At 41.3% G+C, this 27,624-nt stretch overlaps 2 protein-coding genes across 15 annotated transcripts in view; one reads left to right on the top strand and one right to left on the bottom strand.

The window, feature by feature from the left end:
* Positions 1-7,666: 7,666 nt before the first annotated feature.
* PIGP (phosphatidylinositol glycan anchor biosynthesis class P) lies at positions 7,667-15,945 on the bottom strand. 3 transcript variants are annotated; one of them, XM_055279681.2, is made up of 5 exons: positions 15,806-15,945; positions 15,181-15,285; positions 12,267-12,339; positions 9,364-9,482; positions 7,667-7,884 (listed from the first exon to the last, which is right to left on the bottom strand). In XM_055279681.2, the coding sequence occupies exons 2-5, from the start codon at positions 15,260-15,262 to the stop codon at positions 7,754-7,756; spliced, it is 405 nt and encodes a 134-aa protein (XP_055135656.2). In that variant the 5' UTR covers positions 15,263-15,285; positions 15,806-15,945; the 3' UTR covers positions 7,667-7,753. The 3 variants fall into 3 exon arrangements, with proteins under 3 accessions (XP_055135656.2, XP_063495368.1, XP_063495369.1); XM_063639298.1 differs by lacking the exon at positions 15,806-15,945 and adding an exon at positions 15,695-15,799; XM_063639299.1 differs by lacking the exon at positions 15,806-15,945 and adding an exon at positions 15,553-15,689.
* Positions 15,941-27,624, top strand: part of TTC3 (tetratricopeptide repeat domain 3) — a 124,995-nt gene continuing 113,311 nt past the window's right edge. For 2 of the 12 annotated variants that reach the window (XM_055279656.2, XM_055279655.2), the window contains exon 1: positions 15,941-16,182. Coding sequence is in view for 3 of the 12 variants with exons in the window: in XM_055279653.2 (XP_055135628.2) it covers positions 16,138-16,192 (55 nt within the window). In the remaining 9 variants the exon portion in view is untranslated. Of the gene's footprint in view, positions 16,193-27,624 lie in introns of all 12 variants that reach the window. The other 10 variants (XM_063639263.1, XM_055279663.2, XM_055279658.2 and 7 more) reach the window with 8 other exon arrangements.

Here is a 27,624-nt window from a genome sequence, read left to right as displayed (position 1 = left end):
CCTCCAGGACTGCGAGATAGTCCATTTCTATTGTTTTAAGCCACTTAGTTTGAGGTGATTTGTTACTGCAGGAAACAAATACAGTGATGGACAGGAATCGGTGGAGATGAAGCAGTTTCCAGAGTGGTGAACACAGTGAGGAAAAGTGTGGGATACAGTAGCGATTACCATTACTCAAGGCCTGACTGTGGCCCAAGCAGTTTTAAGCATTTTATACATTTCCTGTTTCCCAGTAGCCTATACAATAAGTGCTGTTTTACAGATGAAGAAACCGAGGCTCAGAGAGGTAATGTAACCTGCCCAAGGTACACTGACAGGAAGTAGTGTAGCTGGGACTTGAACTCAGTTCTAACGGATTCCCAAAGCCCATGCTCTTTTTACTTTGCTCCTTGGAGGTTGGCCACTTAAGTGCCATTTATTTATTTATTCACTATTTGTTTATTTGAATAAAAATACTGAGTTTTTATTCACTATTTGAATAAAAATACTGAGTTTTGTTAGTATTCCAATTTGCAAATTAAAACTACGTACCATTCCTTAATTTCTTAGCAAAAGTGGGACAAGTGGTAATTACTGAGCCACTTTCTGGCATTTGGCCCACTTTTTGTTGCTCTATTCTGGGCCACCACATGCCTTGTTAAAAATGGGGAACTATTTCAAAGGAAGATGGGGAGAACAAACACAGAGATGTCAGAAGCCTCTGCCACAGGGCGTGTGCCCAAACTCAGCAGTGATGGCTGCGGGTCCTGAGACTGGGACAGGCGGACAGAGACCAATACAGTTAGTGTGCAGCACCCATGGAGGAGGGCCTTGAATAGCGGGTTGGTTGAGACACGGTCCTCTGGACACAGAGCTCCAAGCCCTGTGAGCCTTTGGCAGTTTGTGAGGAAGGGGAGGGAGGAGGTGGAACCATGAGCCTCGATAAGGCACAATGGCAGTGACAGCAAATACCATAGATTAAAAACCAGTATCCTCTTCCATTTTCTTTGATAGAATAAGCATAAGTAACCCAAAGGAGGGTCAGGAAATCCCACAATAAATGACTCTGAAATGTCTGTTAATAATGAACCGTGGAAAATCAAGGCATATTCAGTTAGATTAGGAAAAATGAGAACACCATGACATTTTGTATACTCCAAATTTGAGGAACAATACATAAGGGTACATGGGTAATCCCAGTGTTGGTGAGTTACAGGGAGTAAACTGATAGAATCCTTTTGGAGATCACTCTGGTGTTTTATAGTTAAGTGTCTTAGTCTGTTTTGTACTAGTATTATTTGTATTAGTCCATTCTTACACTGCTATAAAGATACTACCTGAGACTGGGTAATTTATAAACAAGAGGTTTAATTGACTCACAGTTCCACATGGCTGGGGAGGCCTCAGGAAACTTATATTCATGGCAGAAGGTGAAGGGGAAGCAAGGCATGTCTTACATAGTGGAAGGAGAGAGAGATAGAGTGCAGGGGAAACTGCCACTTTTAAACCATCACATCTCGTGAGGACTCCCTCACTATCACGAGAATAGCTTCGGGGAAACCACTCCCACGATCCAGTCACCTCCCACCAGGTCTCTCCCTCAACACGTGGGGATTAAAATTCGAGATGAGATTTGGGTGGGGACACAGAGCTGAACCATATCAACATTCAAGCTCTTTGACCCTGTAGTAATTCCAATACGAGAAGCCTAGCCCAAGGACACAATTTCATAAAGTTTATCCACAAAAGATGTTTGTTGTACTCATTGTTTAAAATAGGGGAAAACAGGAGACAACCCAAATGGCTAGTGTCTGGGAGCCATCATGTGTTTGCCTCAACAATTGCAACACTTCTGCCTTTTTGGGGTAGTAGTGAGGAAACCACTTCTGCCACTCTGTCTTCCCTATTTTTTTTTTTTTTTGAGATGGAGTTTCACTCTTGTTGCCCAGGCTGGAGTGCAATGGAGCAATCTCGGCTCACTGCAACCTCCACCTCCCGGGTTCAAGCGATTCTCCTGCCTCAGCCTCCTGAGTAGCTGGGATTACAGGTGCCCACCTCCATGCCCGGCTAATTTTGTGTTTTTAGTAGAGACAGCGTTCTCCATGTCGGTCAGGCTGGTCTCAAACTTCCAACCTCAGGTGATCCACCTGCCTCGGCCTCCCAAATTGCTGAGATTACAGGTGTGAGCCACCACGCCCAGCCCCCCATATTCTTTATACCCCTGGGAAGAGCTGTGACTTAGCCAATGGGTGAAAATGAGCCAAGAGTGACTGCATGGAGTTGTCTGCTATCCACCTGGCCCTGACACCTCCTGAGCATGCAGCTGGTCAGGCCATGTCTCTAGGTCTGAAGGCCCAGTCCTCCTCACATCAGTCCCCAAGTCTAGATTTAGGGAAGAAAGCATGATTTTGGCTTCAGGCTTATGCAGCACTTAAAAATCTGGCTTCATCAGTAATAAGGTAGACACTGTATTTTAATTCTTGCCAGGTGCGTAAGTCCTTCACAGAATGGTGGTGAGGAGTGAGTGATTGAATTTTCCCCAGGATGTGCCCACCCATGGTGCATTCACTGAGAACATTCAAAAGAGGTTGCCTTAGAAACCAAAGTATCACAGGGAGAGATGGGCCTCTTGGGGCAGCAGCAGCAGCTGACGCAGGCTGACTCACAGCTGCTTCTAATATGCCAGGCTTTGTGTAAACAGGCTTTATGACACAACTGGGCTGACTACAGTGCGACTGGAGTGTGACATCTGAGTCACTGTAAGGCTCTAGCTGGCTTCTTCCAGCCCTGGCCAAAGGGTCCCCTGTGACTGTAACCTATACAAGCAGAGCTTGGGCATGCTGGATTTTCAGAAATAACCTTAGGCAGGTATTGAATTATTGGACGTTAATTTTCCCTGCATTATGTGAAAATACAAATCTCGGTCCACAAATGCCCTTGTTCAAGATTGTATTTTCCACAACGCCATCATTTCTCACTCTGTAAGTCCTTTAGTCCCTAATTGAGATTTCCATTGCATTTCTGACCTCTGAGACTTAAGTGGTGATGAGGCACAGAGTGGAAAAGAACATCTGGTCCTCAGTCATAGGTCCAGATAGGTAATCACTGAAACATCCACTGTGCTTGTTCATGTGGCCCTGTCCAGATTTGGTGGCTACCTCAAAGTGCAGTTCTTTGAAAACTAAACTCTGTTATGTTAAGCCATTGATATTTTAGGATTATTATTTATTTATTTATTTTACTATGGAATGACAAACTCTCCTGACTAGAAAAGATGGGATAAGTACATTTCCTCCTAACCCAAAATAGTAAATAGTGCCACCATTAAGCTAATTGTGTTAAACTGAGTGACTGAGACCCATGAAAACTGCCACAGCCCGACCTGTACCCCAGCAAGATGAATCAAGAAGAATCTCTTTTCTCTTCCTTTTTTACAGCCTGACCTATACCCCAGCAAGATGAATCAAGAAGAATCTCTCTTTCCTCTTCCATTTTCTGTCTTCCTTTCCCCATGTCCCATTCAAGTCTGTTCTAGTTACTGGCTGGTGGGTCTGTACTATACAATGTACTGGGTTCCAGCACTATTGCTGTAGGAGTTGATTTATTTGGGTTTTCAAAGTTCTATGGGCATGGGACTGTTAATATGACATTTTTGTATAGCTTACTGAATCCTTAAAAAAGTGAGAGATGCAAGAAATTTTGGGTTGGGTCAATGTGCTTAAGGAATGACTCCCATTCTTATGACACCGCCTAGGCAGCAGCTTCTTGAGGAAACCCAAGCATCTGATTGAGATCCTTTTAACTAAAACAGGGCAGGTCAAGAAATTAGGGAGAGCAGAATTTTGGATTTAAATTATGTTGGCTTTTCATTAGGTGATTTCATATTTGGGCTTTTATTTCTCCTTGGGAGTTGAATCACTGGAGATAGTTTTGTTAGTATATGGAAATTTTTGTATTATTGACACTTTCTATTTGGAGTATTTTAGGCTATTATTTGGGCTCATTGCAAAACAGTGTCTTTCAAACTTTTTTCTTAAATTAGGACATGCATTATACATCATGGCAGAAGCACAATTTTTACAAAACAAAAACATCTCACCGCCTGGGCAACATAGGGAGACCCTGTCACTACAAAAAAAAATAAAAAGATTAGCTAGGCATAGTGGTGCATGCCTGTGGTCATAGCTACTTGGGAGGCTGAGGTGGGAGGATCGCTTGAGCCTGGGAGTTCAAGGCTGCAGTAAGCCACAATGGCACCACTGTATTCCAGCTTGGGCAACAGGGTGAGACCCTGTCTCAAAAAAACCAAAAACAAAAAATATCTCAGCTGGAATTCTGAAAGCAGAGACTGGGACAAAGGCTTGTGTGCAGGCAGTTTACTGGGAAAGTGACCACAGAGAGCAGGGCCAAGTGGCAGAGGGTGCAAAACACCGCAGAGAGACAAGCACATGGGCTGTGTGCACCACCATCGTGGCAACCGCAGCTCAATCCCATGAGACCTTCTGAGGAGCTCATGGCATGCAGTGCATAACTGTCTCCTCCGGGCTGAAAGGAGGATGTGTATATCCACTGACACCTGTCCCAGGTTGGGCTCCAGGCTGGTCCTATGGGTGTTAACCCCTCTCCTTCCAGAGTGTACTATAAGGGGCACCTATGTGGATTTGGTTAAATTCACATGAACTGTTTGGGGCATTAGTGGCTGGAGTAAGAGGTGAACAGAGAGGGTCTGAAGTGGTTGCAAGAGATGTTCAGTCAAAATATTTACCCTTACCGAGTGCAATGCACTGACATATTCTACTCTAGTTCATCACACACACACACTAGTGGAGGCCCACTAACCAGTGGTTCTCAAATTCTGGGGGTCCCAAGACCATATTTCAGGGGACCTATGAGGTCAAAACTGTTTTCCTAATACTGCTGAGATGTTTTGTCTTTTTCATCCTCGTTCTCTCATGACTATGCAGCAGAGCTTTCCAGAGGCTTTGTGACAGGCGCTAATGTCACAGACCGAATGCACAAGCAGATATGAGAACCGGCTGTGTTCCATGAAGCCAGACATTAAAGAGACTTGCAGAAATGTAAAACAATTCTACTTGTCTTACTGAATTTTTTTGTTTTAGAAAATACAGTTATTTCTCACAAATATGTTTATGTTAAATTTGTCCTTTTAGAATCAGCTTAGTATTACAACAATGATTTGGGTGAAATGTTTCTGTAACAGAAATTCTGTTTCTCATTACGTGATAAGAGTTAATTTTATAACTAAAAGGTAATGGATTTATTATTCATAAACAAATATTTAAAAATTTTCTATTTTAATTTTTAAATATATCTACATACACAAAAGGTCTTTGGGGGCTCTCACTCTTTACAAGAAAAAAGGGGTCCCAAGATTTTAAGAAAAGGTAGAGAACTGCTGCACTAAACTGATCATGACCCTCAAAAACACTGCTGCCCATAGTTTGCAAAACACTGGTATTCCTTTCATGACCTGTAAGGACAGAGTGGTTGGAAACCAGAACGAAAAGTTAATTTGAGGCTTAATGTGCAATAGAACACTAGAGTCCATGAAGGTTCTATTCTGACCCATTTCAAACCCGTCTCAGGCCCATCACCGGTCCGAGGGGAAGACAAGGGAATACCGCTGACATGAGCAGGAGTCTCACAAAGATGCGAGGGAACTGCTCGGATAACTGCTGGCTTTCTCTTCCAAAGCTTACAGCTACTGCCCTGCTTGACCAAAACTCAGTTAAGTCTAATTATGTAAGGGAGTCCAATCATGTAAGGGAGTCATTCTCGACCCTGGCTGCATATTGGAAGCATCTGGAAGATGTTAAAAAATTACCCCTGCCTGTGCTCTACTCCAGACCAATGAATCAACATTTTCTGGAGGTAGGCATAGGTACTGTTTTTTCCTTCCCCCTTTTTATTGAGGTGTAACTTGCATCAGAAGCAGAAATCTTAATAACTTAATGATTTTTTAAAAACATGTATTACCTCCATGTAACCACAACCACCACCCAGATCAAGATGTAGGGCATTTTCAATTCACCAGCAGGCTCCTTCATGCCTCCTCCTAGTTAATACTCTTCTCCAAAGGTAACCATTATTCTAATATTTGCCACCATAGATTAGTTTTTCCTGATTTTGAACTTCAAATAAAGGGAACCACGCAGTAGTTTACTCTTTGTGTCTGGCTTTTTTTGCCCAATGTTATGGCCATATTAATTCATATTATTAGGTAGACAAGTAATGCATTCTTGTTTGCATGGCTGTGTAGTGTTCCACTGTAGAAACAGACCATTATTTATTTATCATTCTATACTTGGTGGAGTTCGCTGGTTCCCTTACACTGCTTTTTTTTTTCGAGACGGTTGCCAAGGTAACCGTCTCGCTCTGTTGCCAAGGCTGAAGTGCAGTGGCACGATCTCGGCTCACTGCAATCTCTGCCTCCCAGGCTCAAGCAATCTCCTGCCTCAGCCTCCCGAGTAGCTGGGATTACAGACGCCTGCCACCACGCCTGACTAATTTTTGTATTTTTAGTAGATACGGGGTTTTGCCATGTTGGCCAGGCTGGTCTCCAACTCCTGACCTCAGGTGATCCACCTGCCTCAACCTCCCAAAGTGCTGGGATTACAGGCCTGAACCACCACGTCCAGTCCCCTTATACTGCTCTTAAGTGTGGTGACATGCTGTCACCATAAAATAACAGGAACTGAGACAAACCAGGGAACAGGAAGAGCAGACTCATGTTATCCATCTCATGCTTACTGGGTAAGGATATGGTTATTGTCCCCTTCCCAGCTCCTCCTCTGAACCTATTCTCCACTCACCAATCAGAATGACTTTTAAAAAACAGAAATCAGGCCATGTCACTCCTTTCCTTCAAGACTCCCAACAGCTTGATCCTAAAGTGCCTCAAACTCATCACACTTACGCTTAAATCCACACTTCCTACACCGGCCAACAAAGCCCTTCACAATCTGGGCCTGGTCTCTCCAGGCTCACCTGGGACCACATTCTCTCGTTTGGTATGCTCTACGCCCAATGCCAGTCTTCTCTGTTCTTAGGACACACCAAGTTCCTTCCCACCTTATGGTCTTTACCTCACCCTGCTTTATACTTAGATCCTCTCTCTGAGAGGCCTTCCTTGACCACCCAATGTGAACTAGTCATCCCTTTGCATTCTAGAATACATTATCTTAATTCTTTGCATAGCACTCATCAAATTATATTTCCTTGTTTATTTGCTTAGTCGCCTCACCCTGCTTCTAAAAATATAAGCTCTTTGAGAGAGAATCTTACCATTACTTCATCCTCAGTGCCTAGAAAAATACCTGGTACACAGTGAGTACTCAACAAATATTTGTGTCTTAGACATGAATCTGATGGCACTAGTACTAACTGCACCCTTCCCTAAAACTAAGGGTTTGAATTCTGGGCCCCTCAGGACAAACAGGAGGAAGGACATCATTGCCCTTTGCAAATTACAATATAAATGCCTCTCTGGAGGAACTTCTTGATTATACCCACACTGATTTTTTTTTAAGTCTGCTATATGGTAATACAATATTGTATTTATTCTGTTCATTAACAATTAATACTTGAGAACATTTACAATATTCATTCAACATAATCTAAGAGAATGTCAACTTACATTTTTTACTTCTCCTCTATTAATAAGAGAGATGGTCAAATTAATTTATGGTCAAAATTATAACGGCAAAAACTTATAAATAAATACGTGCTTGGTGTTAGTATGGTTACATACAATTCAGTTTTTGGTGTAAAGTTCTTTGGCTGCAAGAAAGAACATTTGGTTTACTTCACTAATAGAAATATCACTTAATGCTGGAATGGCCTCCTCTTGGTATTTCTTCTGCTGTTGATTTTTAGCATAGTTATCTGTAAGAAAAGACCAAAAAGCTCTGTTTACCCAAGCAATTTCTTCTACAGTCTCTGTGTCTGATGGAGACCCACTACATAGTTTACTAGGCTGACGTTTGGATAGTGACAAACATCATGTTTAACATAATTAAATGATTACTTAAATCCTCTCTTTAGAAGAAATGTCCCAGTTAAAATAAAAACATCCCCGTCTCTACCAAAAACACACACACACACACAAATTAGCCGGGTGAGGTGGCGGGCACCTGTAGACCCACCTACTCGGGAGGCTGAGGCAGGAGAATGACATGAACCCAGGGGGCGGAGCCTGCAGTGAGCCGAGATGGCGCCACTGCACTCCAGCCTGGGTGACACAGCGAGACTCCATCTCAAAAAAAAAAAAATAAAAATAAATAAAAATAAAAAAAAAAAACATAATTGGTACTTTTTTCATCTCTAACTTGGAAAGAAATTAATATTTTAATCAACCATACAATGATGATGCACATTTCTCATGGGAACAGAATTATATCCAGGCCTTGAAAATGTATTTAAATCAACACCGCAAAACTATTAAATCATTTGGTATAAATATTCATGCAAACTTAACAATTTTCCCTCTTTGCACAAATTACCTATTTGCTGCCAATTCCCATCAAGAATGCATGGAATGCAGTGTATTAGAAAGACATTTAAAAATGATAGAATTGATTTTCAAAATACATTGTAGAGGCTAATAAATAGAGGTTTTGAAAAGTTGAAAAATCATACCAGGGAACTTAAAAAATACTTTACTTTCTAGAATTTAAGCAAGCTCAGGAGTCTGATTTATTTTCATCTGTAGACTTGAAAGAACTTTAAAAAAATAAAACCAGACGAATGTGTTGTGGCTCTTTTATCCACTTAATTGGAATAAGGAGTACACAATGAACCTGAGGAGGATACACACCCCCAACGTCCTTTTTCTGAACAAGGTCTGCATGTACTATTTGCTATCCCTTGATCAACGGTGTCTGTTCAAGATAAGTTTCTCTCAGGCAAAGTATATAGCATATACTTGTGGTTTTTATGGGAACATACACCTGCTAATCAGTGCTATAATTCATTATAATTTATTTCCTCCATGAATATAGCTAGTGCATATTCATCAGAACTTAATTCCTTCATGCAAATATTTCATTTTGTATAAGTTTGTATTTATTTCTCTTAGTAGCTTCTTTTTACTGTCCCAATGTGTGTGTGTGTGTGTGTTTTCTTTTAGGATGGAGTTTCACTCTTGTCACCCAAACTGGAGTGCAGTGGCGGGATCTTGGCTCACTGCAACCTCTGCCTCCTGGGTTCAGGTGATTCTCCTGCCTCAGCCTCCCAAGTAGCTGGGATTACAGACGCGCACCACCAACGTGGGTTTTGCAGCCAGTTCTTTGTTGCTTTTCTGGGTAAAAGTGCTAATACTCCACTCTTTCATTGCCCCAGCACTTTCCTTTTATATAAAGTTACCTGTGATTGTATGAATGGAGTCGAGTGGAGAGGTACTCATCATGTTAATCCCAAACAAGAGCACGTAGCCAATTACTATAGCAATAAGGAGGTAGACAGGTAATGCAACTGCCCAATATCTGCCAAAGAGAATATTAAAGTACATAATAGATACTTTAAAAAAGTTGTAATACTCAAGAGTTGGTCACAAAGCCAACACGTTTTTTAAATTTAAATTTTATAAAGTAATATGTGTATATAAGAGACAAATAGTTCCACAAGGCTTATAATGAAAAACTGCAGTCCTCTATCCCACCATCCCGACCCTGGGGTCTCACTCACCAAAAAGAAATGCTTTGAGCACTTGAGCTGTCTTCTGGTACTTACCTCCTCATTGCTACAAAACATGCTCATATTACTATTTCCTCATTTTTTTCCATTACAGACATTTTCTTTAGGCTTCCTAATATGGAGATGAGGAATTAACCTCCTCCTATCCTCTTCTATACTTACATCACAATTTCTCATTATAGCAGCAGGTTTTAGAAATAATTGTAACTATAGAGGGCCGGGCGTGGTGGCTCACGCTTGTAATCCCAGCACTTTGGGAGGCCGAGGCGGGCAGATCACGAGGTCAGGAGATCGAGACCGTGGTGAAACCCCGTCTCTACTAAAAATACAAAAAAATTAGCCGGGCGTGGTGGCGGGCGCCTGTAGTCCCAGCTACTCGGAGAGGCTGAGGCAGGAGAATGGCGTGAACCCGGGAGGCGGAGCTTGCAGTGAGCCGAGATTGCGCCACTGAACTCCAGCCTGGGCGACAGAGCAAGCCTCTGTCTCAAAAAAAAAAAAAAAAAAAAAGAAATAATTGTAACTATATAAACAGTTTTGCCACTGAGGATCTTAGTACATTATTATTATATATTTTCTTGTACAACTTTTTTTTTCTGGAATAATTACATCTTTTTGTCTGTTCACTTGGTTTCCCAGGTATCCACCAATACCAGAGCCTCAAATTCTCTGACAGGACTCCATTATGCCTCTCAGTATCATTATGTACGTGGAGTGCTATTTTTCATTGAGTGTTTTTTTTTTTTTTTTTTTGAGAAAGCATTTCCCTCTGTCACCCAGGCTGGAGTGCAATGGCATGATCATGGGTCACGAGCCTCAACCTGCTGAGCTCACTTCAGCCCTGCAAGTAGCTGGGACTATAGGCACACACCACCACACCTGGCTAATTTTTAATTTTTTTGTAGAAATGGGGTCTTGAGATGCTGGCCAGAGGTTTCTTTTTTTAAATGATTTGTTCTCTATTATTTTCTCTTTCTGGAACTTTTTTTTTTTTTTTTCTTGAGACGGTGTCTCGCTCTATCGCCCAGGCTGGAGTGCAGTGGCGCAGTCTCGGCTCACTGCAAGCTCCGCCTCCCGGGTTCACGCCATTCTTCTGCCTCAGCCTCTCCGAGTAGCTGGGACTACAGGCGCCCGCCACCACGCCCGGCTAATTTTTTGTATTTTTAGTAGAGACGGGGTTTCACCGTGGTCTCGATCTCCTGACCTCGTGATCTGCCTGCCTCGGCCTCCCAAAGTGCTGGGATTACAAGCGTGAGCCACCGTGCCTGGCTTCTGGAACTTCTAATAGTTTGATTTTTAACCATTATACTTTCTTCTATTTTCATTTTTTTTTGTTCTAACTTCTAGAGATTACCTTTGTTTTATTTTCTAATCTTTCAATTAAAATTTTAATTTTGGTTATCATGTTTACAATTTTCAAATACAGTAATTTCCTGTTTGCATAGCATTCTGTTCTTGTTTCATAGTTATAATTGTTTCTTACTTCTGAGAATTTTATGTTATTTAAAATTTTTTTTCTGTTTCCTGCATTATCTCTATTTCCTTCAAATTCCCTTTACTTTTCTGCTTTTTCATTTCATGCTAGAGGCTTTCTTTTAATGTCTGGTAACTTAGAGTAGTCCATTCATATTTAAAAATGAAATGCTAACAAGTGAGTTGGAAGCACTATATATATGTGGGCAGGGATGGTCAACTGGTGAGCCTCACTCTAAGAGACTTGGCCACTTCACTGGGGTCCTCTAAATGTCAGAAATTATAGATCCCTTCTCTCAGGCTGGTCAGCTTCCTCAGGAAAGAACTATCTATCTTTTTCTGTGAGGAGTAGGGTGGTATAAGCCTGGAAGCCCCAAGAGGGAAGATGGAAGATGGAGCAGGAGGTAAACCTTCTCATTAAGCCATGTAGATTTTCACTTACTTCCCTGTTTTCAGTAAGATGCCTCATTCCCACACTCAGACTTAGTGGCCCCCATGCTAGAGACTCTTACTTAACCTTGCCAGAGTAAAACTCCTGTTTTCTGCTGGGGAGGGCAGGGCGGGTCTCCCAGCTTTGAGGGCTGAGGGAGATTTGAAGCCCGAAGCCTTCATATGGTCTTTAAACATGTTTTCAGTCCAACCCAGAATTGAAGAGCTACCTGGTACCCCAATGTCTGAGCTATTCTGGAGTTCTAAGGCACAAATATTCTTGCTGGCTTCCCTACTTCAGCAACGTGAAAATCACAGAAACAAAGGCAGTTACCTCTCACCTATTGCAATCCACTTTCCAAAATGTGGTTGATATCTCTTTTCTGCTATACTATTGTTTCTGTGGTTTATATCTTCAGTTTTTTTTTTTTTTCCTGTAGGGTCACTTTAACAAGATTTTTGGAGGAAATGGATGGAGATAAACATGTGTGTTCATGCTACCATCTTTAATTAGAGATGAATCAATAGCGATCTTTAAAAAGCTTTCAATTTCTATATGGCTATTCATGAATTTTAAAGAACAAATATTTAAGATTTGGGTAGGTTTAAGAAATGATATGACTCCTCAAAACAGCATTAATTATATCCTCATTTAAGAAATATATTAAACTTACTTTTGAGGCCAATAGGTTAAACCTAAAGAGTTTAGCCAAGATTCAGGAATAAAGGCCCACATGAGGTAAAGTACTGTAGAAAACACAAAGGAAAAAAAAAAAGAAAAAGAAGAGGAAGAGAAGTCAGTATGACATACATCTAATCTATCAATCTATTAAGTTTCAGATAAAACAGAAAAGCTCTTTTGAAGTGTCCCTGATTCACTCAGAAATGATTTTTTCCTTATTTCAGTTCTTCTAGCTCCTTGTTTGTACAATTCTTATAATACTTATAATTACTGTATTAGTCTTTTTTTTTAACATCTTAACTCTCACATTACATTTTAAGCAATTCAAGGATACAAATCACGGCTTAGCAATTGTTGTAATCTTTATTACCTAGCAATTTGCTTTATGTACAGTAAGTGTTCAATACTTCATCCCCACAAGGTTGAAGTAATTATAGACATTTAATTGCTCAAAGGGAAATTTACCTATCCTAGTTCTCATCCACCACATATTGACCTTCTGCCCTGTCTCCCAGAGTACAATGTTATTTCCCTCAATCCCAAATCTCTGCACTCTTTACTGTTATCCCACCATAACAACAATGGCTAAGTTCTGAGCACTCACTGTGGGTTAAGCACAGTTCCAGATATTCCGTACGTGTTATTTAAGATAATCCTCCAAGACAATCCTCCAAGGCAAGTATGCAATTTTAAATGATGAGGAAACGGAAGCTTAGAAAGGATACATCACCCACCCAAGGTAAGCGGCAGAGATAAATTTTAACTACCTACTACATCAGTGATGATGCATTCTTTTCTTAACAAATATGTATTACAGAATTCTGTATGTCAGGAGTGTGAGACACAATATTGAATCCAAAAGAGATGGCTTCTGCCCTCCCTAAACTTAAAATCTAGTGGTGAATAGAGAAGAGAAAATTGGCATTTTCACTACATTGTGATAAGTGCTCATGAATGAGTAGTAAAAGATGACATAGAAGCACATTAGAAGGCCCTCCTTCCACTCCGTATCCTCCTTCCCCTTGCTTAATTTCTCCCCATAGTACGTTATCACCTGATACTATATACGTTTTTCTTATTTAATTTGCCCATTGACTATTTCCCCCCCAGCATGAGAATAAAAACTCAAAGCAGGGCATTTTTGGCTGTTTTGGTCCTTCCTGGCCTATAACATAACAGTGCCTGGGCACATGGTAAGCACCAATAAATACTTGAATTACTTTTTGGTTGTGGGTATCATGGAATTTAATTTTTTTTTGAGACAGTTTCACTCTTGTTGCCCAGGCTGGAGTATAATAGTGCAATCTCAGCTAACAGCAACCTCCGCCTCCCAGGTTCAAGCGATTCTCCTGCCTCAGCCTCCCGAGTAGCTGGGATTACAGGCATGCGCCACCATCCCGGATAATTTTGTATTTTTAGTAGAGACGGGGTTTTTCCATGTTGGTCTGGCTGGTCTCATACTCCCGACCTCAGGTGATCTGCCTGCCTCGGCCACCCAAAGTGCTGGGATTACAGGCGTGAGCCACCGCAGCGGCCAGAATTTAAGTCTTAAAGTGATTGCTTTTACTTATTCATATAGCTTCTAATCCTTGACACATTCTTTGAACAAGGATTTACAAAAGTGCTAACAATAACATCAATGGCTAACACTTATTAAGTCCTTAACTGTTCCTAGGCATTATTTTACGTGCTTTACATAAATTACCCCAGTTAATCCTCACAACAGTCAGAAGAGGCAGCAGAGTGAAGTCAGCCAGTGTATTTGGGTTCAAATTTAGAAGGCTTTTATTTAGTAGCTTTGCAATCTTGAGCAAGTTACTGAAACCAGAGGATGCTCATCTTTAAAGGACAGTAATAACAGAACCTACCCCATAGAACTGTTTCATGCGTCATAAGCATTTAATAACCACCATTATCACTACCCTTTTACAGACAAGGAACCTGAGGCTCAAAAAATTTGCTGAGGGTCCCAGCTCACATGGCTAATCTGTGGAGGAGTCATAATTTGAACTCAGTTGTAACTTCTTCACTTCACTTCAGCTGTAATAGCCTGGCCATTACATTCATCTGCAAGCTGTACTGATGGTGCAGGCTGATATATTTTAGTTAGGGTTCAGAAGTACTACCACTCCTCCACTTTCCTGGTTTCCAAAGAGTTGCAGAACGTTGGATCGGGGCATTCAATTTTCTCCCTCTTGCGTGCCTCAAAATTACCAAATCATTTTGGGGAGAGACTTGGGACTTGCTGTGTGACTGGGCATATTAGTGTCTCAGTGAGCGTCGGTCTCCTTATCTGTAAAATGGAATGTTATGGGGTTAAATTAACGGAGATCCAGGACACAAAAGACACACCTTTCAACCCGACTTCTCTGGCCTACTTCTCTTGTTCCCAGATCCCGCAGGGCACACTGGTGCCATCACAAGCTCCTCGGGTCCAAACCCTCTCACGCCCTCATTCAAGGCCTTTCCACTTCTTCCCTCCCTCCTACTCTTTGCTAATCAGCATCAGTGCCAGGGGAAAAGGCCTCTGTAGAAAGCCTTGACTTTCCAGTCTGGTTTCAACGTCTCTCCACCGTGCTCCCTGACACTCAACACACTGAGCATTAACTGTAGATTTACCCATCTGTCTCCTCCACAAGACCACGACCTCCTTAAGGGCAGGGACGAGGCTTTATTCACTTTGCCATCGCGTCTGGTGCTGTATAAATATTTGTAGAGACTAAAACCTCCTAGGCTAGTGCTGGCACGGAACACTCAACAAACACGAGATCCCTTCAGATTTTCTTAAAAAGAGACATAGGGAGAAAGAATCAACAGTTCACGTGTGCACAGTCTAACCAATGTATTCTTCCCTTGTCACTGAACGCCAGAAAAAGCCCCTGGCCATCCATCAGGAAAGTACTTACTGAAGCCAAATTGGGAGCTTAAGAAAAGAACAAAGCCATAAATCGCTCTTTCTGGCAATGGCGACGGTGAATTTTCCACCATTTTTTCCTGGGGCTTTAGACACTCTGTGGAAAAGGAACACAATCAGCCGTCAGCGATGTGCTCCCCGGCACCATTGGTCCATTCTCGCCTCCCGCGCCTCCGCCCGCAACCCGCGCCCCCGCCTCGCGCGCACACAGGCACCCAGGCTGGCGCGCGCCCCGCAACAGAAGGGGTGGCAGAGGATAGGGCAGGGAGAGGGGTTCTGGGGGGACAGACGCGCGCTCCAGCTCTGCAAGCGTGGCCTCCCTGTGGGAGGGGAGGGCAGGGAACAAGGTTCGCGCGGCGCCCACCAGCACGCGGGCCTACTGGGTCGCGGCGCCCAGGCCCCCGGCCCTGCCCCTTCGTGGAGACTTCTATTTCTCATTTGAGGCGGGCTATGGGGGGGCCCTCGACCTCGGGTCCTTCATACGCCCACCCGGGCCCCTCCCGCACCTCGGCCACCTCGGCGCTGAGTTCTCTGCGCAAGCGCCGACTGGAGAGCTGCAGTGGGGTAGAAAAGAGGAAAACCTGAGGGAAACGCCTAGGCGCAACGGCAACCCCCACCTTGGCGCAGGCGCACGACGACCCTCCCCTGGTAGGAGCCAGCGAGCGCTGGGGCCGGCGTGATCCCGCGGCTCGCGACGGCGAAGGAGGGGGCGGTGGGGTGCGACTGCGCACGCGCGCTACCAGCCCACGTGACGCACCTCCTTTCAGCGCCGCCGCCCGCCACCTCCCGCCGTCGGCTGACGTGGAGCGCCGGAGGTGGCGGCGGCGGCGGCGGCGGCTGCTGCTGCTGCTGCCCGCGTCCGAGGCTCGCGGGCGGCGGGCCCGGGTGAGTGCACACCCGGCGCGCTGCCGGGCTCCCGGATGTATCACCTTGTCCCGCTGCAGCCGAGATGCCGGGGGAGCGGGGCCTTCCACACCCCCTCCGTGGGTGTGTGGTGAGTGTGGGTGTGTGCGCGTCGCCTCGCGTCCCTCGCTGCGGTGCCTGCTGTGTCTGCCTGGGTTGGGGTCCCGCGCGATGAGGGGGTGTGGCCGCCATTGCCTGCCCCAGTGGGTTTGCCCCCTTGGTCTGGTGCCCCTTCGCGAGCGAGGCCCTGGGATGCCGGTGCGAGGGTGGGAGTAGTCCCTTTGTGCGCATCCCCCCGCTGCCCGTGCCTCGGCCGGTGCGTGGCTGACACCCCCACTGGGTGGAGGCGCCCGCGCTCGCGTGTCGCCTCGTGGCCCCCTTTGTGTCGGTGTCCGCGCTCCCTGGCGGCTGCGTGGGCGCTCTCGGCCTCGCAGGTGGCCCCTCTTTGTGTTACTGCCCCTGTCTGTGGGCTGCGCGTCCCCTAGCGCGCGTGGCCGCGCCTTCTGCAATCGCGACCACCGCCTAGAGCCTTGCTCGCGCAAGTGTGGGTCCTTTCGTGTCTCCGAGTGACCCAGAGTGTCTGCGCATGGGTCCTGTTGACTGCGTGATCTCTTGTGTGCGGGTTTAGTTCTGTCGAGTGGATATCTCTTGTGTGCAGGTTTCGTTGGTGAGTGTTTGTGAACGTTCGTGCACACCCCTTGTTGTGTGTGCGTGTGTTCACGACTCTTGCCACCTGTTTTCGTGTGAACTGGCAGTCCAGTCCAGGGCCTGTCCCCACGGAACGGACCCAGGAGGGGGGTAACCTCGCCGTTCCCCTCGCCCCGGCGCCTCTTTCTGAGCATTCTCTCCCGCAGACGCTAATGGGAAGGGGGATGGACAGGATCGAGTCTGGCCAGCTGCTCCGCAGTGTTGACGCAGCCAGTGTGGCCTCTTCAGCCAGGCCTGTTCAGGGGACAGAATAGGGGGATCAAAGATAAAAAATAAAGCCGAGACGTAGGTGAATTTGGGCTGATACCAGTGCGCCGTGCCTTTTCCAGAGGCGCCCTGGACGCCAAAACCCCCTCAGTTGCAGAGACCTTTCAAAATATATGCACACTCCTACTGTGCAATGCCGTCCTTAGGCGTTCTTGATGATATTTAATGGTTTGTAGAGTATTTTATGGCATTCACCTAAATCTCTTTCCATTTTGCCCAACATCCTGGCGAGGGAAGCAAGGTAGAAATCTTACAGGTGTTACTCCTCCGGAGGGAGCCTTTTCTTTATAACTACGACTCTAGTTAGGACATTTTTTTGTTGCAAGAAATTTGCGATTTATCCTAAGGAAAATGGGATATAGTATAAGGATACCTAGGGTAAGAAACTTCAAACCCATTAGGGACCCAGCTACTGCTCCGTTTGCTCAAGGTTTCGTGCTCTGCGCTCAAGGGCTGCGTTTTGGTGTCTTTGTTCTGCCCAATTTTCTTATTGTCTAATTTTCCTTTTTTTCTTTTAATTTTTGGAATATTTCAAATATCAAATACAGAGGGGGGAGCTAACCAATCCATGATTCAGATTTTACAGATGTGATTATTTAATCATTTGCCAAATTTACTTCAGATATTCTTTTTTTTTTAAAGAAATAAAATTGCTCTCAGTTGCTTCCCCTCCTTTTTTAGAGATAGCCACTGCGTTGAGGTTTGTGTATATCTTTACTTTGCATATTTTATACTTTGATCATAGTGAATCCATACACAATATATATTATTTGTTTTTAAACTTCAATGGTGTTAAAATATACATGACTTTTTGCAACTTGCTGGTTTTTTTTGCTCAGCATCATATTTTGAGGTTTATACATGAACAAATTGAATAATTGTGTTATCTTTGGTTCATTCATTTTAATTGCTGGTATAGAATTGCGTTGTATGAATATATCATATTTATTTATACATTCCCCTGTTGATAGACTTTGAACTTGTTTCAGTTTTTGGCTCTTAAAAACAGTCTTGCAATAAATATCTTTGTACTTGTCTGCTTGTGCACACATTTGGAAGTTTCTGTAGGAAATACACCTAAGTAGTAGATTTGCTGGATTGTAGGCTATGTGCATCTTCACCTTAACCAAGTATCACAGAAGCTCTCCAAGTGGTTGTACCAATTTTCACTGTCACTGGTGTTGAGTGAGAACACCATTTCCTCACAACCCTGCTAACACTTTATGTTATTAGACTTTACGTTTTTGCCGTCTCTTTACTGACCAGCTTCCTTAGGACTTTTGGGTTGCTGCTAAATTTGCTTGTAGCCACCTTGGCTTCTGTTGTAGCCTGTGTCAGCCTATGGATTTATCTCTTACAGCTAATTGGCTTAGTCTTTATCTCCTCTGGTTCTCATAAGATTAATTCCAATGAACATTTATTGTATACCTAATGTATGTCAGTTCCTATGGTTGATGTATAGATAGAATTTCCATGATATGTTAAATATGTACCTCTTTAGTGGCAGGTGAGGTGATTTAATTAAAAGTATTTTTTTATATGATGAATGTTAAAAAAATTTTTTCCTCTCCAATTTATTGTAGTATTTGATAAATTCAAAAAATATGTAAAACATATGCAAGCTGTATAGCAGAACAATAAAATGAACACCTATGAATTCACCACTCAATCCAATAATCAAAATGACCAATATTGAATGTGCTTACTTCCAGAGGTGACTACTATCCTGAATTGTGTATATTATGCCTTGTTTTTAAAAATAATTTTATCAGATATGTATACATACCTCAAAAATGTATTATATGGTTTCTGTTGTTTTTGAGTGGAAAAAAAATCATATTGGGTATAGTTTTCTGGGACTTGATTATTTCACTTGATGTTATGTTTCTGAGTTATTAATATTGGGTATAGATGTAAGTCATTAATTTTCACTGCTGTGTAATATTCCATGTGTGAATATAACACAGTGTATGTGTTCTTCTGTTGATGGGCATTTTGGTTGTTTCTAGGTTTTGCTGTTATGAAGTTATATAGTTTTTGGTTCACAGTTGTAAGAATTTCTCTAATTTTCACACTGGGGTATATGAGCCCCAGAGGAGTAATGAAGATTTGCTAAGGAGTGTGTGGGTACAAATGATGTTAATGAATCAGTTTCTAGATCATTCCATTCCATAGGTACTCTTTCCTAAAAATGGTAACGCCTGAGGCCCCCTGCTAGTGCTACTTTCTCACCTTATGTTTCTAACATTGCACTTTACATAAGAAAGGCAAACCACAGGTTCTTGTGGAATCTTACTATTGCATTGCCCTAAGTGGGAAAACTCCCTTGGGGAAAACAAAGAGTTTTTTTTTTTTTTTTTTTTTTTTTTGAGTGGAGTTTTGTTCTTTTTGCCCAGGCTGGAGTGCAATGGCACGATCTCGGCTCACTGCAACCTCTGCCTCCCAAGTTCAAGTGATTCTCTTGCCTCAGCCTCCCGAGTAGCTGGGATTACAGGCGCGCATCACCACACCCGGCTAATTTTGCATTTTTAGTAGAGACGGAGTTTCACCATGTTGGCTAGGCACGTCTTGAACTCCTGACCTCAGGTGATCTGCCCAACTCAGCCTCCCAAAGTGCTAGGATTACAGGCTTAAACCACCGCGCCTGGCCTACAAAGGGATAATTTATAGTGTTAGGGAAAGCCCCTTTTAATCCTGGCACTTCCCCATCCATTTCCTTAAGAGATATATTTCCAATAAAGTTTCATTTTTTTTATGTTATCAGCGTATATTTTTTGGCCAACTATATGCTGGTAATAATTGTACATTTAAAAGAATCAGATATCAGTTTTACTTTAAAATGTTACTGTGATATTCTAGAAATTCACCCTTTGCAGTTATTTAATCTTACGGTGATATTTTTTAAATGTCATCTTAATGGGTAAAGAGCATGTAATTTTAAAAAGCACTTTTGGTGGTTTGCGAGCAAAAAAAAAAAGGTTGAAATACCACCATGTTAATTTGTTCAGCAGCAAAAGAAAAAGAAAAGAGAAAGAAATACTGCCGTATCACTATACTAAGCTGTTTGCTAGAAATGGCATTGCTAGATCAAGGGGTATGAATGATCAGCTTTACAAAATAATGTCAGATTGCTTTCTGAAGGGGTTGTATCAGTTTGTACTTTGGCCAGCAGTTTTGTCTGTTTATATACTTTCATCAACAGTGTGTAAGTTACAGTTGATCTACAACCTCTCCAACACTTGTTATTGTCAGACTTAATATTTGCCAATGGAATGGGTATGAAATGATGCATCATTGTGGTTTTAATTTGCGTTTTTTGTTATTAATGAGATTGATCATCTTTTGTATGTTTATGAACTGTCTTTGCTTCCTTTTTATGAAATATCTAGTCACATATTTTACCCTTTGTTCTGATGAGTTGTCTTTTAAAACTGATAAACTGGTAACATTGATTATGTGCATTGTAATTATCTTTTTCTGGCTTGTGGCCTGTCTTTCTACTCTTTATGGTGTATTTTGGTGAACGGAAGTTCTTAATTTTAACATAATCTAATTGGAACCTTTCTTGCCCTGGGCTTATAAAGACATTCCTCTGTTTCTTTTTAGTGGTTTTAAAATAATGTCTTCCACATTTAAGTTCATAATTTATCTGGAATTGATTTTTGTGTATGTTCTGAGACAGTGATCCACATTCGTTTTTTTTTTTCTCCTGTGTGGTTCTAATTATCCCTGTACCATGTATTGAATTGGCCCTCTGTTCACCAGCGGTCAGCTGTGCCATCTCTTTTACATGTTTAGTTACTACCTGCATGGGTCTGTTTTTGGCTTGCCTTTCTGTGTCACTTGTCACCTTGTCTGTCTCTTGTGTTCATACCACACTGTCTTAATCATTAATACTATAGTTTTACTTGAAATCTTGGTATCTGGGGAGGACTTGAATCTCACCTATTTTTGGTCATTTGTTCTTAAGAATTAGCTTGTTACATGACATGAAAAACCCTTTGGGTATTAATTGGAATTATTGAACCAGTTTGGGGAAGAATCGAAATCTTTAAGATTTTTATCCTTTTTATCTAAGAATATGGTATGTATCTCTATTTATGTAAGGTTTTAGTGTAGTTTTATACTTTTCTCCATAGAGGTCTTCTACTTTTTATATGTTAATTCCGATGTTACTGTTTTTGTTGCTATTATAAATGGTGGTGTTCTTAAAGATTCTATTTTAACTTATTTATTGTTAGTAAATATTTTAACTTATTTATTGTTAAATAAAAATTTAATGAATTTTTAAAAATATTGACCCTTTAGTCATCCACTTGATAAACTTACTACTTCTAATATTTTTTCTGAAATTCCTTTGTGTTTTCTGTGTGGATAATTATATCATTTGCAAATAGTGACAGTTTTGGTTCTTTCATTCTAGTTATTTTTGCTTTTAATTTATTCTTTTTTTGGTCTTAAATGTGCTGGCATACTTTATACTTAATGTTCAATGGAAGTGATTAGGGTTGTAGGTCTTGTTCTCAATTTTAAAGAGAATATTTCTCAGCTGAGAATAACATTTGCTATGAATTTTTGTAGATATCTTTGATTAAGTTAGGGAAGTCTTTGCAGTTGTCACATGCTTTTCTGCATTTGTTGAGAATATCTTGTGTCTTTTCTCCTTTAATCTGTTAAATGTAATGAATTCCGTTTTATAGATTTAAAACTTCATTTTCTTTTATATTCTTTCTTGAGATAAACCTAAATTGGTCTTTATGGGTTATATTTTTATGAACTACTAGATTGAGTTTGCTCATATTTTATTTAGATTTTTGTGTCTGTTTATGACTAGAATCACTTCTCATTTTTCTTTATTGGCTGTCTTATCTGACTTGGGTATTAAAGTTACACTGACTTTATACCATGAGTTAGAGAGTAGTTCCTCTTTTTCTGTTCCCTGGAAGAGTTTGGATTGGAGTGATTTGTTTCTTAAAAGATTGGTGGAACTTAACTATAAGGTCATTTGGATCTACTGTTTTCTTCTTGGAGGTTTAGTAGTAATTAGCAGTTGAATAGTCGTAGGACTGTTCAGGTATTCTATTTCTTTTAGTCAGTTTTGTTAAGTTTTAGAAATTTGTCCTTTCATCATAATTTTTAAGTTCTTCACATCAAGTTTATGGTATGGTTTTTGTTTTGTTTTGTTTTGTTTTGTTTTGTTTTTTTGAGGTGGAGTCTCCCTCCGTTGCCCAGGCTGGAGTAGTGCAATGGTGCCATCTCATTGCAACCTCTGTCTCCCGGGTTCAAGCGATTCTCCTGCCTCAGCCTCCCAAGTAGCTGGGATTACAGGCGTGCGCCACCATGCTTGGCTGACTTTTTTGTATTTTTAGTAGAGACGGAGTATCACCATGTTGGCCAGGCTCCTCACAAACTCCTGACCTCAAGTGGTCCGCCCACCTCAGCCTCCCAAAGTGCTAGGATTACAGGCATGAGCCACCGCTCGTGGTATGGTATTAATTCTCTTTTTAATCTCTGTTTTATTTGTATATGTGTTCCCCTTTTCTCATGTTGAATATTATTTATGTCTGACTTCTCTTTCTTCATCAGTCTTAGTAAAAGTTTGTCCATTTTTAAAATCTTGGCAAAGGATTAACTTTTGGCCTAATTTGTTCTATTATTTGTTTTTTATTTCATTGATCTTTTTTCTCTTTTATTATTTCCTTTTACTTTCAGTTTATTATTTTACTATTTTTCTCACTTAAATTACACACTTAACATTAATTTTCAACCATTCTTACTTCCTAGTATAAGCATGCAAGGCTGTAAACTTCCTCAAAGTTCATTTTCGCTTATCTAACATAGTTTAATTTATAGTGTTTTCATTAACTTTCAAATCTAAGTATTTTTAAAATTTCTATTTTGATTTTTTCTTTGACTTATGAGTTACTTAGACATTTGTAAATTTTCAAATGTGTCTATATTAAGTTGTTTTCCTTTAATTATTGATTTCTTAATTGTGTTGCCAGAGAATATTTTATCTTTTTAACATCTTTTTTTTTTTTGCCCTCGCTTTATGGCCTTGTACATAGTGAATTATTAGAACTGTTCTGTGTATACTTGTGAAGAGTATATATTCTGTAATTGTGTCGATTAGGTAAAGCTTGTTATTTGTGTTGTTCTGATAGTCTTTATCCTTATTAATTTTTGTTTATCCTATCATTAACTGAGAGAAGTGTGTTGCAATATTCCACCATTACTAGTTTCTAACAGATTTCCTGTAGTTCTAACAATTTTTGTTCTTCTGTATTTTGAGACTTTTATTAGCTACATGCAAGCTTAACATTATTTTCCTAGTGGCTCGAACCGTTACTATATTGTGATCTTCTCTAAGTTTGCTTCTTTGTCTTACAGGCTTTTTTTCTGATCCCGTCTTTCTTTTGGTGCTAATTTACCTGGAATATTCTTTTCCTTCATTTTACTTTGATTTTTTTTTAGTGTCCTTACATTTTAAGTGTCTCTTATAAGGGAAATGTGACTGGATTTTTCTTTTAATCTCACCAGACAACTTCTGTCTTTTAATTGGTATGTTCCAAGTGTGTTGGTTGGTGGTTGACTCGGTTTTAGATATTAAAAAAAATCTAAAAGTATTTTTATTTTACCTTTGTTCCTGACAGATCGTTTTGATGGATGTGCAATTGTAGGTTGGTGTTTCTTTTCTGTCAGTAGGATAGGAATACTATTCTGCTGTTGCTTATACAAAGTGTGCTGCTAGTTTATTTATGCTTTTTTTTTTTTTTTTTTGAGGTAGAGTCTTGCTCTGTTGCTAGGCTGGAGTGCAATGGTGCGATCTTGGCTCACTGCAACCTCCGCCTCCCGGATTCAAGTGATTCTCCTGCCTCAGACTCCCGAGTAGCTGGGACTACAGGCGCCTTCCACCATGCCTGGCCAATGTTTGTATTTTTAGTAGAGCTGGGGTTTCACCATGTTGGCCAGGATGGTCTTGATCTCTTGACCTCGTGATCTGCCCGCCTCAGCCTCCCAAAGTTCTGGGATTACAGGTGTGAGCCACTGCGCCCAGCCTATTTATGCATTTTTGAAGAAAATATCCTTTTTCTTTTAGTTACATTGGATTTTCTGTCTTTGGTGTTACATCATTTCACTTCTAAGTCTAGATAGAGATTATATTTACCCTATTTTGGATGCATGTGTTTCATGATTCTACATTTTGTCTTTCATGAGATCTAGAAGTTTCTGAGCCCTGTATTCTTTAAGTATTATGTCTCATTAGTCTCTTCTCTCCTGCTGGAACTTTAACTGGATATATATATACACTAAACTGTTTCCAGATCACTTATTCTTTATCTTTCATATTTTTTATGTTTCTCTTTACCGGAATTTACAGTGCTGGGTAATTTCATAAGGCATATATTTTAGTTCACCAATTTTCTCTTCAGCTGTGCCTAATATCCTCTGTAACCCATCCCATCTCTTTTTTTTCTTTTAACAATTGCATTTTTAATTACTTTTTTTTTTTTTTTAAGATGGAGTCTCGCTGTGTCGCCCAGGCTGGAGTGCAGTGGCGTGATCTCAGCTCACTGCAAGCTCCGCCTCCCGGATTCACGCCATTCTCCTGCCTCAGCCTCCCGAGTAGGTGGGACTTCAGGCGCCCGCCACCACACCCGGCTAATTTTTTTGTATTTTTAGTAGAGACGGGGTTTCACTGTGTTAGCCAGGATAGTCTCGATCTCCTGACCTCGTCATCTGCTCTCCTTGGCCTCCCAGAGTGCTGGGATTATAGGCGTGAGTCACCGTGCCTGGCCACATTTTTAATTTCTAAAAGTTCTGCCTGGTTCTTTTTTGATATGCCCAGTCATTCTTAATGTTCTCATGTTATATGCTGATTTTTGTGACTCTATAGCTATTCTGTAGACTATATCAGACATTCCCAATGTCTGATATCCTTTAGGAGGGGGATGTCTAAATTTATTGCTTTTTTTTTTTTCTGTTGTGTCTCCCTCAATGTAGCTGTCACCTCATGTGTTTGGTGATCATTGATTATGAACTTCTGTTTGATCTTTGTGGGAATCTTGAGAGTCTAATTTGAGGATGCTTTCTTTCTGAAAGCATTTCTATCAGCTTTGTCTGGGAGCCAGGAAGTTTAGCTGGCATCACTTTTGAGTTCCTACATTTTGCTTCTGGCCCGGGGCTCAGTGTCCTGATCCTATTACTGCTCTTGGCACCACTACTTGTAGCACTAAACTGTAGCCAAGTTTAATTTCTAGCTCAAGGTTTGTTGCTTTTGCGTGGAGAGGATGCCTTCAAATGTTCCCTTATTTCTATGATCTCAGCAAAAACATCCAAAAAGTGTTTTTTTTTTTTAATCTAGGATCTACCTTTTTCCTCCCAACAGTACATTCCCCCAGAGTGTCTAGTTCACCATAACTGATGGGATCAGAAGCTCTTTATTTTAATATTTAATTTTAGTAGTATATTTTTGTTTGATTGTATTATAAAAAATTCTATGATACCAAACAAGCTTTCTTGGTGATATCAACATTTCTATTAAAACTAGTTTACATCTAAGTTAACATTTGAGTTATCCTAAAGAAAACTACATCTAAGTTAAGATTTGAGTTATCCTAAAGAAAACTATTAAGTAAATAGCAGTACAGATGACAAGTGGATTGCACAATATATCCTCTGGATCCATAGTGACCCTACAGAGATAAACCTGTGATGGTCAAACAGTGTGAAAACTGCTGTCAGAGACATGGGCAGGGTGCTCTTGTTTACAGAGGAGAGGTGCAAAAATCAACTTGATGGTAGTGGGAAGATCAGGAAATGCTTCCTGAAATTGGGTATTAAGAACTAATAGACATTAGGTGGTTGCAGAATAAGTTTTGTTTAGGAAGGACAAGCAGTTGGGTATGACTGGCTTCTAGGTTGTGTGTGGTGGAGTGACCGGGGATAAACGCAGGAGCAAGATCACAAAAGGTTTTCTATGCTTATATTAGGGAAGTTGGACTTTATTCTCAAGCTGAAGGGAAGCTGTTGCATGGTTTTAAGCAGTAAAGTGATATGATCAGAGTTTTAGAGGATGCCAAGATTGAAGGCAAGTCTGACCAGTTAGGAGACTGCTTGTTAAATTAGTTCAGAGGAGAAACAGTGAAGGCAGCGGCACTGGGCATGAAGAAGTATATGTGTGCTAATTTTAGATTTCTTAGGGAAGCAGAAATGACAAGAGTTAGTGGTCCGTTGGACAGAAATATTGAAGGAGACTGGGGAGTCTAGGTTGACTCCCAGGGTTTAGGTTTGGGCAGTAAAATGGCATGTAGAACAATTAACTGATAAACAGCATACAGAAAGAGGAAAGAACTTGGTTTCATATGTTTGTTTTTGAGGAAAAGATGTTTGTTTTTGAACTTCCTGATTCAGAGGGGCTTGTGGGACATCTTGGTTAAGATCCTGTAGTAGTTCTAGTAGGGTCTAGAAGTCAAGAGATATAACCCCGCCTGGAAGGATTTGAGAGTCTTCAGCATTTAGAAGTTTGGAAGCCATTGTTTACTGCAGTGCATATGAGATAATTTAAACTGGTACATAGATAAACACTTGAAAAAATTTTAATAGATAGGAATTTAATGTGTATGACAAACATAACTTGCACATCTAACCTTTGATAATCATGGACATTATCACTTAGGCCAAGTGAGCTCAATAAAAGGGAAATATTAACTAAAAATATATGTGATACATGGAAATGGCAAAAATCACGGTGAAGCTATGCACACGATGCAAGTTCAGAAAGTGCTGTGTTAAGTCATGGGTGTGGTGGATAAATTCACCCAAGGAGAGAGTAAGAGTGAGAAGAAAAGAGAGTTGACATTGGGTGGCGGGGAATGGAGACGAAGAACCCATGAAGGAAACTGAGGAAGAGCAGCCAGACGAATAGGAGGAAAACCAGGAGAAGATGGTCTTTGGAGTCCAAATGAAGAGTTCTGAGGAGGAAGTGGTCCACAGCGTCAAGTAAGTTGTAAGCTGAAAAGTGCTCTTTGGATTTAGCAATTAAGGTAGACTATTTAGCTGGAAGCATCCAAACAGTGGATTTTAAAAATACTCATCTAACATTAATGTTAATGATAGCTGGTATTTATAGCATTTCCCATATACCTGGTACTCTTCTAAGCTTTTTACATGTATTAACTGATTGATCAGGTAGGTAGTATTGTTATCCCCATTTGATATGCAAGGAAACACAGAGGAAGCACAGAGAGGTTAAGTAACTTGCCCAAGATCACACACCCAAGGAAACAAGAGAGCCAGGATTCAAGCCTAGAGTCTTGGCTGCAGAGTCCATGTTCTTAACCACTTTGTCACATTGCCTCTCTAGTTAAAAACAAAATACAAGGCTGGGTGCGGTGGCTCACGCCTGTAATCCCAGCACTTTGGGAGGCCGAGGCGGGCGGATCACAAGATCAGGAGTTGAAGACCAGCCTGGCCAATATGGTGAAATCCCGTCTCTACTAAAAATATAAAAATTAGCTGGGCGTGGTGGTGGGCGCCTGTAGTCCCAGCTACTTGG

Source organism: Symphalangus syndactylus, chromosome 5 (genome assembly GCF_028878055.3).
Source record: "Symphalangus syndactylus isolate Jambi chromosome 5, NHGRI_mSymSyn1-v2.1_pri, whole genome shotgun sequence".
Taxonomy (NCBI): Eukaryota; Metazoa; Chordata; class Mammalia; order Primates; family Hylobatidae; genus Symphalangus; species Symphalangus syndactylus.
The sequence above is the reverse complement of the archived record's forward strand: the minus strand, read 5'-3'. Positions and strand labels throughout refer to the sequence as shown.

Excerpts from the sequence above, each read along its gene's own strand:
- PIGP (XM_055279681.2), bottom strand. The coding sequence starts at position 15,262 with ATGGTGGAAAATTCACCGTCGCCATTGCCAGAAAGAGCGATTTATGGC. Across the intron at positions 12,340-15,180 it reads AAGCTCCCAATTTGGCTTCA|TACTTTACCTCATGTGGGCC; the intron begins GTAAGTACTTTC and ends TGTTTTCTACAG. Across the intron at positions 9,483-12,266 it reads TTAACCTATTGGCCTCAAAA|ATATTGGGCAGTTGCATTAC; the intron begins GTAAGTTTAATA and ends TCTCTTTGGCAG.